Consider the following 17,418-nt stretch of genomic DNA (forward strand, 5'->3'; position numbering starts at 1 on the left):
ATTTGGACAGAAAATTAATTTGAGAAAATTAGTGTAGAGTGCCTAAACATGGCTATTTTATGCAGACCAACATTAGAAATAAAAAAAAGACAATTATTTTCTATGTTTCAATTTATGTGGCACAATTTGAATTTCGAAAGTCAAATTTGTTTAGTTTGATCATAAATTTGAACATAGAATCTTTAAAGCTTTAGAAATAAAATTTACACATCTAGAAACTACGTAAAAGCACTTTAAGTCATAGTAATATAGAGAATTCAAAATTCAAAATTCAAAATATTTGAACGTCATATGAAGAAATTACGGTGAAAAAAAATTTGTTTGAATCTCAAAATTCGAAAAGTATCACAGAGACAGAATATATTAGCTCTATTCAAAAGGAACAAAAAGATTAATTTTTAGGGGAATTCTGTTTTTTTACAAAAAATAAAATTGAGAGGACCACTGAATTTTTGACAATGTATCATTATTTTTGGTAATGTAGAAAATGATGGAAGTCGGATTTAAAATTTCAAGAAGATATGTATATTATTATGAAGAACTGTAATAATTATATTTAACGAGTTTAATTTTTAATGTCATATTATCAATTCATTACGATTTTGAACTTAGAAGTTCAATTTTTTTTATTGCAAATTTAATGATTTTTTATGTATATTATTTATACTCTTTTTATTGAAAATGTTGGGATATATAAAGATACTAGTTTTTCAACATAAAGATTTATTTATAACTATATAAAACTTTACAATGCTTTTGGTATGCTTGCCACCTAAAGATGCACGATAGGTGGAAATTTTATGCATACTCAATTTTTACAATAAACTATATTAATTTATAATAGTTCAATAATAAATTGAGATATGATTACGTATATTCAATAACTGCCTTTGACTTTACGAAGAATTGTTGATTTAGTCTACTCCTTATGTGTATCAATTGATTTTTTTTAAAAAAATGAGAATTTGAACGTTCATCCAATTAAAGAAAATGTATATTGAACGACCATAAAATGAAACATGTTATATAGGGATTTTCACGGGTCGATTTGGATCGGTTATTGGTCAAAACCAAAACCAAACCAACTTAATCGGTTTTAAAATTATCAAAACCAAACCAAACCAAATATAATATACATTTATCAGTTTGGTGGTTATCGGTTTCGGTTTGGTTTGGTTCGGTTATTCGGTTATTAACCATACACAAAAATAAAAGAAACAATTCATTCAAAATGTGAAAAAAGTGACAACAGTCCATTCAAAACAAAAAATAGTTAGAATGATTTAAATTACCGAACTTTCGATCACTGAATTTACTATCAATAAAGCTTTAAAATTCACTATATTGGCCTAGAAGGAAGAGACAATAACATTTTCAGTCCCACAAAGAATTGTTATAGATACTCATATACATGAAATCAATAAGAAAAGTGTTTTCACCTTAGGCATTCTTGCTTTCATGTAAGTAAAATTTAAAGAAATTTTAGTGGAAACATATATAAGATCTTTAAAATTGTTAATAAAAACAATATATTAAGTATGTATATTACTAAAATATATGTATATAATCCATCTGTTCGGTTCGATTATTTCTTCATTTTTTTCGAACAAAATCATAACCAAACCAAATACTACCGGTTTTTAAAAATCTAAAACCAAACTAAACCAAACCCAAATAAAATCGGTTTTATTTTATCGGTTTAATTTGGTTTTTCGGTTTGGATCGATTTTTATCCAAACCGTGAACACCCCTGGTCTTTATGCGTATGCAAACTCACGCAATTCAATAACAAAATTGATGTTAAATAACAAATTATTCCCTCCATTCACTTTTACTTGTCACCGTTTGACTTGACACACTCATTAAGAAAATAATTAATGATATAGGTATTTTACCAAATTATCCCCTATTAAATGATGTCTTGAAAAATAAGTATTTTAATGATGAGGGTAAAATATGAAAAAAAAAATAGCGTCTTTTCTTGATATGTCAAAAGTGACAAGTAAAAATGAAAATTTATTTTAGAAATAAGTGACAAGTAACCGTGAATGGAAGGGTATTTTGAAATTAAGATTTTTTTTTATTCAATATTTGTTAAAATTAATATATGAGATTACTTAAATATGGATCTCTTTACTCATTTTCATGTGTTCACTCTATAAAAGTAATTTTTAAAATTTTTACCTATTCACTTTAGTATATCAAAAGAGAAATTAAAAAAAAATTACTTTCAACATAAATTATTCATCCTCCAAATTATCTATTTCGATTTAACTTTAAAAATAAGTCACCTTAATTTTTTATTTTAAAAAAAAAAACTATGACCGCTAATTTGAAACGATCAATCAATGAAATAAATGAATAAAAAAGGACACATCGTATTCGATTTCTCATATGAAGAATGTATATCATCAATTGATGTTCTTTGAATCAGCACACCGGGCGTCTTCGGTATACACAAAAATATTTTCCAATTTTACCAAAAATAAAAAATAAAAAATATATATATTTTATGTTCGATTGATTAATATTTTATTTTTTAAAAAATATAAATACATCCCTTAAAATGAGTGAAGTAATTTTTCTAGTGAAAGTAGGAAAAATAAGTTAAACAAGTGACATTCCACATTAATTGTATAATCTTCACCTTTCAATTCACGAGATCTACATCCATGGATGGAGCCACCTTAAGCGAAGGGTGGTCCAGAGCATACTCATTGTTCAAAAATTATATGATGTACGAAGATTAAATATTAATTATTATGATTATATATTATATTTTGTACATCCTATACTAAATTTCTTGCTCTGACTATTGTCTACTATTTCCCACCCCACCCCTAACCCCCTCATTCCCACCACCTGCACTCCTATTTTCACATTCTTATTTTTCATAGTATTTATCTAGATTATATGCAAATGTTCTTTTAACACTTTTACTTAAGTATCAAATACAATAAAATAGATAAGAAAATTCATTTTTTTATGATCCTCGTGTGTCAAAGTCAACTTTCATGTCCATCAACTAATTCCATGAGATCTCTGTCTAGAATTTGAACCTCGAACCTCATGATTCTCTACCAAATTACCAATTAATGGACCACTAGATTACACTCATTTGCGAACAATTGGACCACCACATTGAAACGACAAGGTCATCAAGTTGAAAACGACGTTGCCGTCACGTAAATTAACCTCGAAATTCTCAATTTGTTTTGCGAATGTGAAGTTAACGATTGGAGAGACAACAGCAAGCAAAGGGAAAAGGAAAATCACAGGAAAATGCAACCTTTGTCCTTTTGTTCCTCTGTAATACTTTGAACAAATCATTGTCTTCCCATCTTATAATGGTAGGTAGGAGGAGTGGATTATTCGTCCCTATTAATAGTCGTAGTATTACTTTTATAGTTTGTTATTTTTCGATTTCTCTTATTATATGTTTGATTGTTATATTATTTTGTTGTGGTATTATTCTTTTACTGTCAGTTGTTTTTATTCTATCGGATAAAATTATGTTCTTGAGTGTTGTTCTTAATATGTGTGCATTGTCTCACAATTTCAGTTAACATTCATTCTGTTTCTATTTATAAGTCGTCCTTATTAAAAATAGATGGTCCTTAATACTCCTCCGTCCAACAATAGTTGTCTACTATACTATTTTGGGATGTCCAACAATACTTATCCATTTTATGAAATCAAAGGATAATTTTACACTTACTTCCTAATTTGCCCTTATCATTAGTTATAGTCATTTTCCTATTACATTTTTCAAGACATTGTATTTTTTTTTCCCTTATTATCTTTCTATTTATAATTTCTTAAGAAGTGTGCGAAATAAATAGTGGGCAACTATTGTTGGACAGATGGAGTATTTGTCATTTCACAAAATCAATGCATAAATGACAATATTCTTCCTATTTTACCCTTGTGAGTTATTAGCCTTGAAAATATACATTTGACCAATATAGAAAAACTAAGTAAATGATTTATGCCCATTGGTCACATTAATTAATCAAAATAAATTAATTTATGTTCAGTTATTGAAAATTTGAGTACAAAAAAATATTAAATAAGGGTAGAATAGTAAATGCACTTAGTTTCTTAATGCACGTGAAATCTAAAATAGGAACATAGGGAGTATTGAATAGAAGGAGTATTGTAGTTTGACTTGGAACGGAGTTTAAGAAATAAGTGATAGATATGTCATAAAAAAAAGAAATAAGTGATAGAGTTTGTGTGAGACTATAAATCATTTTATTAAGGGTAAAATGAACATTTTACAGTTAAATTATTAGGAAAAACTACATAATTAGACATACTTCTCTATCATATATACTATTGTTACCTATACTTTCAAAATATTGTATTATTACCATATATTGAAGAAAATACACTTAGATACATGTATTTTTGCTACCAGATACACAAAAATATGAGAAAGACAAGCGAGATTGGAGAGGGAGGTGAGCAAGATTCATATGTATCCAAATACATGGGAGTCACACTAAATACATGTATCTCGATCTATCTGAAGTGATTCACATGTATTTGGGATACCAGATACATGAGAGAGCGGCGAGCGAGATGGGAGAAGGGCGACGAAGGCAAGCGAGATTTGCTGTGTATTCAAATAAATGCAAATCTGCGTGAATATAATGTATTTAGAACAAATTACACCTAATTTTGATCACATATGTATGAGAACATATAAGTGCACGTATCTAGAGGCACGAAAATTTGATAAGATACGTAATATTACAAACTAGAGTAAAGTATTTAGCTCCTAAACTAGTGAGATTTATGTAAGTTCCCCAAATTATCACATGAAATAAGGCTCAAAAATTCACTTAATATAAAATAGAGGAAGTATTAAGTATAAAAATGTGTCATTTTTATATAACCGACTAAAACAATGTAAATTATATAAATTAAAACAACGAGAGTATTATATTATTTGATGCGAGGTAGAATACAAAGTAAACATACAACTACTAATAATACTCCTGTCCAACAATACTTGTCCACTATTGACTTTACACACTTCTTAAGAAACTATAAATAGAACAATAATTTTACTATATCACCATTTGAATATAATAAAGTATAAATTATAGAAACCACATATTATAAGTACTAAATAACATCCTATCCCTTCTAGTTTTTTATTTACCAAAAATCCCTAAAAATGATGTTTGCGAGATACATAGTGTTGTGCACGGGATACATTAAGTTTGATACATTCCACATAGCGGGATACATAACGTTGTGCACGGGATACATGCGAGATACATACCGTTGTGCACGGGATACATAGCGTTTGATACATTCCACATAGTGGGATACATAGCATTGTGCACGGGATACATGCGGGATACATAGGTGAAATAAGAGATTTTTGAAAATTTTGAAATAAGTAGGGATAAATAGATATTAAGGTAAGTAAAGGAGTGTAGTTAAGTAATTTGTCCTATAATAAATACAATGTCTTGAAAAATGTAATAGGAAAATGACTATAATTAATTATAAGGGTAAATTAGGAACTAAATGTAAATTATCCATTGATTTCATAAAGTGGACAAGTATTATTGGACATTCCAAAATAGTATAATGGACAACTATTGTTGGACGGAGGAAGGATATGATTTTAGACACAGAAATTAATGACAATAATTATTGTTGTTACTCGTTCAGAAAGGAAAAAAAGATCACAAAATCAATCAAATAAATATAAGCAAGAGGAAATGTCATACTGCATGATTGTTTTATGTGTGTTGGCAGTTCCAATTCAAAATGAAGAAGAAACAAATTAATTAGTTGCTGCAACAACTAAAATTTGGTTCTTTCGTCTATCTTTTATATCGTCCATCTGTCGACTTTTAGCCTTTGAATACATGACTCACTTTTCTTGTCGTGGACATAACATTAAATGTGTGAACAAAGTCTAATATAAGGTGTATATGAATATTCTAATGATGAGATTTTTTAGAAATACCGTATGGACTTGATTCAAAATGGATAACATAAGCTACATCAAGACTAGCTATGTATTTTGGATTTGTTTCGCCCAACAATTGGTATTAATGATTCGGGGGATCGATAAAAAAATGGCAAAGTGATGACATAGGGCTCAATTTATTATCTTTAGTTCTTTATACATGTCGAAAGGTACTTAGAGACTCATGCTCATAAGAAGCTAGACTCTGGGTTATAGTGACCATAAATGTTCGATCATATGGATAATGTAACACATAGTGAATTTCAAAAAAATTGACACGTAAATCGCGTTGATGAGTCATGTGGAACTTAGTTGGAGGAGCTTGTTGATGGGCTAATTATTGTGGCGGAATGTTGATATAGGTCATGCATAATTTAGTTCTACGGAAAAGATTGTTGAATGAGCGAACAAAGTTTTAAATCGATAGCTCAAAAGAAAATGAAGCTACATATAAGACGTATTATGAATATTCTAAATAGTGTAATGCCTTTTCAAGGAAATCATACGGACTTGTCAAAATAAATAATATCACATCATATTAAAAATATTCCTACGCTAATTTAGCCTAACAAGTAGACATTTGTCACTCTCCTCATATGGTCATCAAACCATCACTATCCAATGTCTTTCAAAGACATTGGATTTCATCATTATTATATGAAACTATGGAGGATATATGGTGAACACATGTCACCCATTCCAATGCTTTATAATTTGGGCATACCCTAAAACAAGCTGCACCTGTCAGTTAGGGGTGTACAAAACCGAATCGAACCACAAATTGAGTCAAATTAGAAAAAAATTCGATTAGTGGTTTGATTTGACTTGATTTGGTATTGAAAAAAAAAACCCGACTATATTTGGGTTGGTTTGGTTTTAACTAAAAAAAAATCAACCCGAGACCAAACCAACCCGACATTATATATGTAATTTAAAAATTTTATTTTATACATAAAAGTATTTACTTTGATATAATTTTAAAATATTTCTTATATTATTTCATAGTTTTTATCTTTTAATATATTATTTCAAGTTTAAAACTTAGAATTCGGAATGGTCCAATAAATATTATAGTTCATAGATGTTGATAATTATAATAAAACTTAAATCAAGATCAAATTAATACTAATGCAAAAAGAAAATCAATTCAACACTAAGAATGACAATAATATTGAATATTTGTTTTTTAGTTTTACATTGGTTTAGACAATTAAAATATATAATCTAAATTTAATTTTCCTTAAATATTTAGTAATGTAACTAATGCTTATTAAACTTATTTTAGCATGATTTTGTACTTTTAAATTATGATTATTTTCATTATGACTTTGCAATATTTATTTTATATGATGATTTCATTATTATTTTTTATTGAATATTTTAGTGTCATCAGACTCATCTCATATTTTGTGTTATTTTCTTAAGAAACACCTTAGATAATTGTATTTTGGTTGGACTAAAGAAATATTTAGAGCACAAGTTAATTATATGTTTGTATGCAAACTTTATCGAAAAAATCCAAAAATCTGAAAAAATCCGAAGTTTATTAGTTTGGTTTGATTTATAAATTTAAAAATTCGACACAATGGTTTGGTTTGGTATTTGAAAAACCGGAATCAACCCGAGGTTGAAAAACCCAAAAAAATCCAAATTTTATTAGTTTGGTTTATAAATTTAAATTTTTTACACAAATGATTTGGTTTGATATTTGAAAAATCCGAACCAATCCGGTCATGTACACCCCTACTGCCAGTGCATTCCCCAAAAAAAAAGAGTTAAAAATGAAGACTACTAGTTGGGGTAATACATTGTATTTGGCTATATATGCCTTTAGGGGTCGTTTGGTGTGAGGTATTAAAATAAATAGTGATAGGATACAAATTTTGTATCTTATTTGGTTGCCATGTTTGAGATAACTTATCCCAACATTTATATTATAGTGATGGAATAAGTTATCCCACCATCTGTTATATGTTTGTTATGGACCATAACTTATGGAAGAGTTTCTCATTGTTCAAGTTGTTTATTGGCATAATGCATAAGCAAACAATCAAACTAGATCTCAATTGGCAAATAAGCACCTTAACATTATCTTAACTAGCACCTAAACATTCTACTCATCCTCATTGTATCTCGTGGACATATAAATTTTGGAGGTATCTAAATAATTATTATTTTAGAAGTTGGAGTATTCAACTAACACAATAGAGACGAGTTGAGGTATCTAAATGTGCATACTCAAAGTTAGAGTGTTTACTTGCCAGTTAAGGTCAAATTTGAGCGTCTGTTTGTTTGTGTATTATTCCTTATTTAATCATGACTTGATACAATTTTCAAAAAATTAATCTAGATTCTTTGAACTTGCCAAAGTCAAAAAGCTGAATAATGATACATTAAGTGGAATGTAGCAGTCAAATCAAGATTTCAATGTCTAGTTATTCTAAGCTTAAAATTAGGTGCTTGAAGTGATCAGAATAGAAAGCAGCTTCCACTCATTGAAAATGTTTGGCATAAAAGTTCAATGGACCATTTCTCCTTATCATGAGCCAGGAAGGCGAAAATTTTGAGACGGATCTAGCATTTTAAATTTATAACGAGTTTTCTTTTCCCCGATAAAACAAAAAACTCGTTACAAAGCTTACTTGAAGTGGACCACCCAATAAGCTGAGAGCTAGGACATTAGGTCTTGCAACATCACTCGACAGTAGCTATACTTTAGGTGCATTTGCTTTAGCTCGATTGAATGCTTTCCATACACTGTAAACAACGACAACAAAACCCGGCTCAATCCCAAACAAGTTGGTAAATATGATGAAAATTTGAAAGCCAGCTAACCAAATCCCATCACCAAGAACTCCATAATTACCGTCTTACAATTGAGTATTCACATTCACTTACAGACTTCAAAAGAAGATTAGAGGTTTGATATCATTCACATGTGCTTGAATAGAAACAAATAGTAAGAAACTAGAAAATAAAAACTTGCATATATATCATAGTAATGTCACTAGAGAAGCCATTATTTAATTGTCAGATATTATACGAGTAATGGATTAGAGTATGATAAAATACACCACCTTCAAAAGAGGTTTCAATTCTTGGCCCTGATTGAGTTGTTTTCCTTGATCCTAGCTCGGTTATCCAGCTTGGCAAAGCGTTTGAGGTCCTCATAAGGGAGAGACTCAATGTCATTCCTTCTCAATTCGCTGAGTGCAGGACGTTTATCCAGCAGGTGCCACACCCATCCTGAGTATTCTGAGTCCTGCAATATTTTAGGATTTGCTCCATCCTTGAGGATATTTGCTCCAACAACTGCAGTGGCCTTGACTTCCTTGCTGATTGTTGATGCCTTTGAAGCATCGGCAGCTGCACCCCCTTTACCACCTTTCTTTGATTTACTGCCCACAGCAAATGTTCTGCAGCCTCCCAATTGAATTAACTCTTTGGGAATGTTCATGCTTCTCAATGATCTGATACAGGACAATGCCATGTCTTTTAGCCTGCAGCAACTATTATGATTAATATAATATAATCAGTTTCAAACGAAACAAGTTAGATTAAGAGGGCAATACTATATCAAGATTGGACATTTAACATCACAAATTAAGCCAAAAATACATCCTGATATCTGTTATGACCTTGGAATATAATCGATAACGTGCTAGAACAGGAACAAATACAGCAGAAGTCCTTGGACCTTTCCTATTTTTCATTCCACAAAAATCCCACTGCATCCTATGCAGAGGTCCATATAAAGTTCAAGGTTAGTATCGCAGACAGGCCAGATCCTTGGTGCCAAATAATCTTTGACCATAAGGATTAAGGACTACCGACACATTTTACAGAAGACGCACAGATAGGGGACGTAATTTCTTTCATGACTCATTTGAGATCCTTGACTAAAAGAAGCTGTATTGGGCAAGTTGTTCATGCATCAAAGAGCATCTAAAATGCTGCATTCATTTTTAGGATCCTTAGGTTCTCCTTGGATGCAGGGATCTTTTGATATTCTTGTTTTTGCCATCCACAAAGAAGAGATGGAAAAACTTTTGAATAAATAGAAAGGGGCACAACAACAAGGTGAAAGGTTTTAAAACATTGAAGATGTTAAAGAGAAGATAGGCCAAACTAGAAAGAGACATAACGAAGAATGATCATTCACCTTTTGTGCTTTCAAAATTGTGAAACAAAAGTAAAAGTCCCCTGATAAAACATGAATTTACTACATATGAGACCAGCTCGAGCATACAGTAATAAGGACAAGGACATGGACAAGCAATTATGGAATACACTCATTTATCAAGTAATTCAGCATCAATTCTCGCAGAATCCTACAGCTGAAAGGCAGTGTTTTCATATATCTTGGAGATGACATCTGCACTGAACTAGTTTACTCACAGGAATCACTTGTTTATCAGAAATACATGTAGATATGCTGTAAATACATCTAAAGATAGAGGCGGATTCATCAATTGAACAGTATGAGTTCGAGTTTGGGATTCTGACACAGCACAACTGATTCACTATGTTCGACATCTATTAGTTATACTTATTTAGTTGATCTTTTAACAAATATTCATGGTCCAAGCCAAAGCAACTAGGTTCGGATGAACCCATAAGTTACCTTCTACATATACCCTGGTAAAGAGTACTACATCGGTTATTCAGGAAATGCATTCACTTTCCGACTTCACTTTTGGCAATAAAGAGTCCTAATTTGAACATCAGTTAACAAATTAAAGCATAAAACCAAGATTATATTTTTACCAACATTAGCACAATTAAGCAAGTGATCAACTACTATACAACATATCCAGTGAACTAGTGCTGTCTGGGGAGGAAAGAGTGCAACCTTAACTTGGAAGGTAGAGTGATTGTTTCCAATAGATCCTCGGCTCAAGAAAAAGTAAATGAAAGCAGTTCGGAAAAGAAAATAATGGAAGTGAAGAAGACATGACAAAAAGGTGATCAACTACTCTTCTGAAAAAGTAAGGCAAAGCCAGTCCTTTACAATGCAAAGCTAGAAGAAGAGCTAAATTTGACACAATTCCAAATGAAATTGTAGATTCTGATGCAAGAGCGATTTGGATTTTTCACTTAAAAATTACTATAACTTTCTCATGTGTTAAAAACCTATGTTGCACCCTCTTTAAAAATGTGGGTGGATGATTGCAAATTCTCCAAAAGTAGTGCATTTTTGAATAATCCGACACGGGTGAAACATTCGTTTTGGAGAGTACGCGCAACATAGCTGAAAACTAATAGCAGTAACCAAATGATTATTAAAAAATCATCATTTATGGCCTAATTCAAAAATAAATAATACTATTATTTAGCGGCATATTAGCACAGAATAAAAAATTAAGAGTCAGTAAGCAAAACCAAATTTGCAGATGAAACACACAGCACATAGTAAATCCAATTCAGTGTCCGGTATTTTAACAGCTGAAATTCATCGAAAAACGATTACAGAGATTTTGTTTTGTGTGTTAGAGTATAGATCGGAATCGACGGACAAAAGAGGGAAACTTACAACTGAATTTCGCCGGAGAATGAGACGGCGAAGAGTTCACCGGAGGAAGAACCGGAGATTGTGAGAGCCGAAGAAGCTGGGCCTAATTCAAAAATGGGCCAAAAGTACTCAAAAACATGGGTCCTGTATTTGGACTATCCATGGATAAAATTAAAACAATAGCCACTTCAAACCATTTAATTGAAATATAGTCATTTGTATAATTAACCACGTTTGTATAATTTGCCACATTTGTATAATTCACAACTAACAATTTTTCGTTTGATTTGTATTTGTATACGATGATTTGTATTTGTATATGACGATGATTTCCTTTGATTTTTCAGTTTTGTCACTATTTACATTCAATCTTTTTATGTATAACTTTTTAAAGTTTGTATAAACGTGTAGTTTTTGGATTTTGTATAATATAATTTATATAATATATTTTGTATAATTGTTTAAAGTTCATATGTTTGTGTTTGTATCAATTTGTTATTTCGAGTTTTATCATATTTGTATAATTCCAGACTTTATATTACTGAATTATACAAAAAAACGCGAATTATACAAATGTACCCGCAAATTATACAAACGAGATGCTAATTATACAAATTATTTCCCTCTCTTGCTCGCCTCTCTCCTCCCTCTCCCAATCTCGCTTGTCATATATATAAATACATATGTATAATATACAATTATCTAACTGATATACATATACAATTCACCTCTCTCCCACTCTCTGCTCTCTCTCGCTCGCCTCTCTCCTCCCTCTCCCAGTCTCGCTCGCCACTCTCCTCCCTATAGCATATAACTATGAATCGTAATTAACAAACTATAGTTATGGAGTGTAGTTAGACTAGTTTTGAGTGACTATATGCAAAGGTTTATTTTTCTTTAAAGTTGAAGTGTGAGTAGTGTGAAGGCCCAAATGAGGCAAAGACCCCATCCTTAAAGATGGCCCAAGTTAACCACCAGCAGCCCGGCCCACATTTGCAGACAAATAAAACCAAAATGGAAGGTGGAGAATTTCCAAAACCGCTCATTCCATTTTCTCAACTTTCTCTCTCTAAAACCACTCTTTCTCTCTCTAGAACACAGAACCATCAATGGCGTCTCCACGTGAAGAGAACGTGTACATGGCGAAGCTTGCTGAGCAAGCTGAACGCTATGAGGAGATGGTAGAATTCATGGAGAAGGTCGTCGCCGCCTTGGACGGCGAGGAACTAACCGTCGAGGAACGCAACCTTCTCTCCGTCGCATACAAAAACGTGATCGGAGCTAGGAGAGCATCCTGGCGTATAATTTCATCGATCGAGCAGAAAGAGGAGAGTCGTGGTAACGAAGATCACGTTGCCTCCATTAAAAAATACAGATCTCAGATCGAGAATGAGCTGACTTCGATCTGTAACGGCATCCTCAAGTTACTTGATTCAAAACTCATCGGGTCAGCTGCTACCGGAGACTCCAAAGTTTTCTATTTGAAAATGAAGGGAGATTATTACCGGTACTTGGCTGAGTTCAAAACCGGAACCGAGAGAAAAGAAGCTGCAGAGAATACTCTTTCGGCCTACAAGTCTGCTCAGGTATTTAGACTTTCATTCTTTAACTTTTTTGGAAATGCTGGAGGAAAATCTCATATGAGTTCTGCGAATGGAAATGTTCTCTGTGTGTTTGGAAATTGCATAAACAAGTACTGCAAGTCACAATTTTTATTGAGAAGAGTAACTAAAATCCATTAGAATTTGTTGTCAAAAGGAAAAAAAATGTTTCCTGTGGTGAACCATGTAGTATTATTTAATCGGAGCATGAACGTGACGTCTCTCTCGTTTTCAGGATATTGCTAATGGCGAATTGGCCCCTACACATCCAATCCGATTGGGTCTAGCTCTCAATTTCTCAGTCTTTTACTATGAGATATTGAATTCTCCTGACCGTGCTTGTAATCTCGCCAAACAGGTAACAAATTTATTGTTATCTCTTGTTTCCCAAATGAGCATCCAGGGTAATTTTGGAAAGAAAAATAGATGTTTGGGTCTATTCAATGTTGTTTATGGTTTGTATGGTTGTGTAAAAGGCCTTTGATGAGGCAATTGCGGAGCTTGACACCCTGGGAGAGGAGTCCTACAAGGATAGCACTTTGATTATGCAACTTCTGCGTGATAACCTCACTTTGTGGACCTCGGATATGCAGGTAAATCCTTGTGTTCTTTTGTTAATTTGATTGTTTTGCTTATTGGATTGTTTGGCTAATCCATCTCTTGTTGACTTTTCTTCTTCAGGATGATGGAACTGATGAGATCAAAGAACCATCAAAAGCTGATAATGAGTAGTAACAACGTGAGTGAAACCTCTTTGCTTAGGATCGAAAACCGATGATGTAATTTTACTCATTGATCAAAATTGGCTGTTTGTAGTCCTTATCCTGTGATTTGTAAACCCTATTACCTAAAGGCGCTGTTTCTTGCCATTTGTTGTTTTCATCAAGATTACTTTTTGTCTCAGTATTTCTTTTGTATTTGGATGCTCTGATGAAGCACTCTTATTTCGTGGAAATGAATATTTATTTTTACGAAGCAAGTAGCACTTTGTATTTCCCTTTTCTCAAAGAAGTAGGGCATTGTGGATTTGATCTTCCTTCAAATTCTGCATTTTGATTGTCTACTCCATTTTGTGTTCACTTGGATATGTGTCTCTAATAATTTTGTATCAAGTCAAGATTAAATTTTTCTTGTGACACACATCGTTTGTGTTGCATTCACATTTCTTTATTGAAGGCAGCAAGTACATATACATCCATACCTTTAGCTTGGATTTTTTTAAGAAGATTATTACTTTGCGTCCTTAATATTCCATCTGTTTTAATAGAGGCCCATTTTTGGTAGGCATTTACAAAGTATATGATAGATCCGTCTACCTCCATAGGTAGAGGGTAAGGTGTCCGTATACATTACCTGCCACGTACACGTTGTTGTTGCTGCTGCACAATGATAGATCTTGGGAATGACGTTTGCTCTGTTTCAGAGTTGGCAAATGCTGTAACTAGTTGTTGACTTTTGGTTTCATTTGTCCAATTTAAAAATGTATTGCCAAGCATGACGTGCACACTAGAACCGTCTTTTTTTTGGTCAATAAAGGGAGGCCCGTCATGGTCCTTGCTTTCTTTGAATAAAGTTCTCAATTTGGGGCGGCAGCATCTCATTGGCTAGCTGTAGTTTATTCAAGATTCTTTGATGAATTTTGGGTTGGAATTTGAAACTTCAAATACATACCGTAAATATTGGTGATAAATGAGTGCTCGTTTGTCTTTACCCTTTAGTATTTATGAAGCTGTTTCCAGCATCAGCACGCAGAAACATTGACTGGCGAAAGGCAACATAACGCCTGATACTAGCCATTACTTTAACTGATATGCTAAAGCATCTTCTTGATGATTAAAGCTGGCACTGGACTCTTTTTGTTCCCCTTTTCCAATCTTCACAGTTTGATTCACGAGTCTTGCAAAATTGTTGGTCCTTTGGTGTATGTTTCATTGTATCTGTTACTTATTGCTGATAGTGCAACCTACCGTTAGTGTTGGGGTTCTCAATTGAACAGATTGGTGACACATTGCACCCGCGCTCTCTCCCTTTCTTTCAGTATTATTATTGGGTCACACAATGTGCTTTCAGACAAGTGTCGCTTTGAGCAATGCCATTCAAAGTGATTCCAACAGAAGTGGCTATTTCAACTTTAAGGAGTTGGATTAATGTTGATACCATTGTATATTGGATAGATAAATTAGTCTGGTTTTTCACTTCAAGCCTCATGAAACTAGTAGCTTTTTTGCGGTTTTTGCTTTTATAAACAGTTCTCCTTCTTTCTCTCTTCGACCCCTAACATGCAATGGCTACTAATTTTGTTGCGTGTGCCGTGGATGTCTCCTCCAATATGTATACATGTGTGAATACAGAGTTTTGCAACGCCTTTGAATGTGAATTTGTGCCTGGTTGACTTGCAGAGTTGCAGTAATTTGAAGGCACTATGTCCTTTGACCCTTACAAAAGGGCATTAAATGGGGTTCACACAAAGTAAACGTTCTTTGAAGTTTGCAATGTCTAGTGGGTCCAGATTTTCATCCATCCATACTGTGCAGCAGGTTTATTCCTTCTCAAAACATTTATGAAAGTTGACGACTTTTTTATTATAGTATGTTTAAAAACACACTTGAAGTATCATCTTATTTTGAGTTTTCTAATTAATCTATCTGGTGTTAGCAAACACCTTTTCTACTTGAACTATCATCTAAACACACATCAATTAGTATTTGATGGTATGCGGTGTACTCGTTTTATTATTTTTTAAAAAATAGTGTCAAATGACACTCCACGTGAGAATAAAATAACTTAACTGGAAAATTGAATCATTAAGAAATAATGGTATAAAAATACATCTGAAGTATCGTTTTCTCCTAGTTTACAATCGGAAGTTAGCGTTTTCTACCTAAACTATAGTCAACTATTTATCCAAACATGTCTCGAATAAGTCGTTTGTCATGTGCATGAAATTTTATGGGCAAATTATGTTGTGACGTGCCTTTTAGCGATTGTATTACAATACTTGATCTAGTCAATTTTGAGGTGTGTTTTGATAAATATGTTGATACTTCAAGTAAGAAACGCAAAAAAATGATACCTCAAGTGTGTTTTTGATCATTATCTTTGAGTCAAGTTGCACATTACAATTAATTTCATGAGATAACTACTATGTCATTTTAGCATACAATTACCTATAACTTTATCCACCAAAACTTGAAAAAAAGTGACAAGTTGAATAAATAAAAAATCAACAAGTTTATGCAAAACATTTACCACACAGGTCACCTAAAAGGCAATAATATCCAACTCTCTATTAAAACTTGCGAAGACAAATAGGAAAAAATATTGGATCCTTTCAATTAGGTGTACTTTATGTGCATACCAATACAACTCAGCTTTGTGCCGTATAGCATTTAAAAAAAATACAACTTAGAATGATGATTTCAAATTTTGAGCTGTTTGATACTACCCATGTGAACAGCAAGACACAAGTACATTCCATTACATACAAAGGGCAAATACATAGATAGCCCCTCTAACTTGCACCAATTTTTCATTCTAACACTCCATTTCAATGAGTTCGGCATCAAAACAGACACTTTTCAAACTCTAAAAATCAAAAGGGATACTCTAAAAACACACGCTAAAATGGATAGTTCGCTTATTTATGAGCGAACTATAACTACCATATTTTAACACCGTCATCCCCGTTAACTCCTAATATCCAAAATAATATTACACAAACTTTAAAGATAGTTCGCCCACAAATTGGTGAACGACAATTCTTTTTATTTACTCCTACAGGAATCTATATCTCTATATTCAACTATAATAATCTTACTAAAATTGCTTCATTCATACTACATGAAAAATTCAAACTACTAAAATTCTAAAACATACTACATAAAAACTAAAATTAAGTAAAAATAACATAGAACTAATCGACTATAAAATATTTCCAAATCAAATAGAAAATCAAAAGACCACATAAAAACGTCCAACAATTATTTTTTTTCTCTTCTTCATTCAATTTTCTTTCAAAATACAATTCTCATGCTGAGTTTCATTATTCTTAAACTGACTTTGTTTTTCTTCTGATTCTTTTAGCAATGTCCTTATATCTTCTCTATCTTCTACAAATTTCATATTGATGTGGGAAGTTATATCATCGTCGAAAGAGCTGGGTCTCCTCACCCTTGAAAGAATGGTGTTAGTTTCATTTATGAGCATGTTTTCTGCCCACAAAAAATAATCGCATCCATCATTTTCCTAAAATAACAAAACAAGCGAATACCCAAATATTTTGAAGTGAACAACTTACTCTTTTTTTTGTT

The 17,418-nt window shown here is 32.3% G+C and overlaps 3 protein-coding genes across 5 annotated transcripts in view; 2 read left to right on the plus strand and 1 right to left on the minus strand.

Annotated features, from left to right (window-relative positions):
- The window catches only part of LOC125856164 (probable LRR receptor-like serine/threonine-protein kinase At3g47570), a 155,105-nt gene that overhangs the window by 91,807 nt on the left and 45,880 nt on the right, over positions 1 to 17,418 (plus strand). The gene's annotated exons all lie outside the window — the stretch shown is intronic.
- On the minus strand, positions 8,350 to 11,627 carry LOC125856950 (uncharacterized). Of its 3 annotated transcripts, XM_049536611.1 has the most exons (3): positions 11,529 to 11,608; positions 9,073 to 9,495; positions 8,350 to 8,752 (listed from the first exon to the last, which is right to left on the minus strand). In XM_049536611.1, the coding sequence occupies exon 2, from the start codon at positions 9,483 to 9,485 to the stop codon at positions 9,087 to 9,089; it is 399 nt and encodes a 132-aa protein (XP_049392568.1). In that variant the 5' UTR covers positions 9,486 to 9,495; positions 11,529 to 11,608; the 3' UTR covers positions 8,350 to 8,752; positions 9,073 to 9,086. The 3 variants fall into 3 exon arrangements, with proteins under 3 accessions (XP_049392568.1, XP_049392567.1, XP_049392566.1); XM_049536610.1 differs by lacking the exon at positions 8,350 to 8,752 and having other exon boundaries at positions 8,956 to 9,495; positions 11,529 to 11,627; XM_049536609.1 differs by lacking the exon at positions 8,350 to 8,752 and having other exon boundaries at positions 8,956 to 9,504; positions 11,529 to 11,617.
- LOC125856927 (14-3-3 protein 5) lies at positions 12,541 to 13,994 on the plus strand. Its single transcript, XM_049536588.1, has 4 exons — positions 12,541 to 13,093; positions 13,344 to 13,466; positions 13,585 to 13,701; positions 13,790 to 13,994. The coding sequence occupies exons 1-4, from the start codon at positions 12,617 to 12,619 to the stop codon at positions 13,838 to 13,840; spliced, it is 768 nt and encodes a 255-aa protein (XP_049392545.1). The 5' UTR covers positions 12,541 to 12,616; the 3' UTR covers positions 13,841 to 13,994.

Source organism: Solanum stenotomum, chromosome 2 (assembly GCF_019186545.1).
Source record: "Solanum stenotomum isolate F172 chromosome 2, ASM1918654v1, whole genome shotgun sequence".
Taxonomy (NCBI): domain Eukaryota; kingdom Viridiplantae; phylum Streptophyta; class Magnoliopsida; order Solanales; family Solanaceae; genus Solanum; species Solanum stenotomum.

Bases quoted from the DNA above. Each gene is read 5' to 3' on its own strand.
- LOC125856927 (XM_049536588.1), top strand. From the start codon at position 12,617: ATGGCGTCTCCACGTGAAGAGAACGTGTACATGGCGAAGCTTGCTGAG. The intron at 13,094-13,343 runs GTATTTAGACTT...TCTCGTTTTCAG, and splicing joins CGGCCTACAAGTCTGCTCAG to GATATTGCTAATGGCGAATT. The intron at 13,467-13,584 runs GTAACAAATTTA...GTTGTGTAAAAG, and splicing joins CTTGTAATCTCGCCAAACAG to GCCTTTGATGAGGCAATTGC.
- LOC125856950 (XM_049536611.1), bottom strand. From the start codon at position 9,485: ATGGCATTGTCCTGTATCAGATCATTGAGAAGCATGAACATTCCCAAA.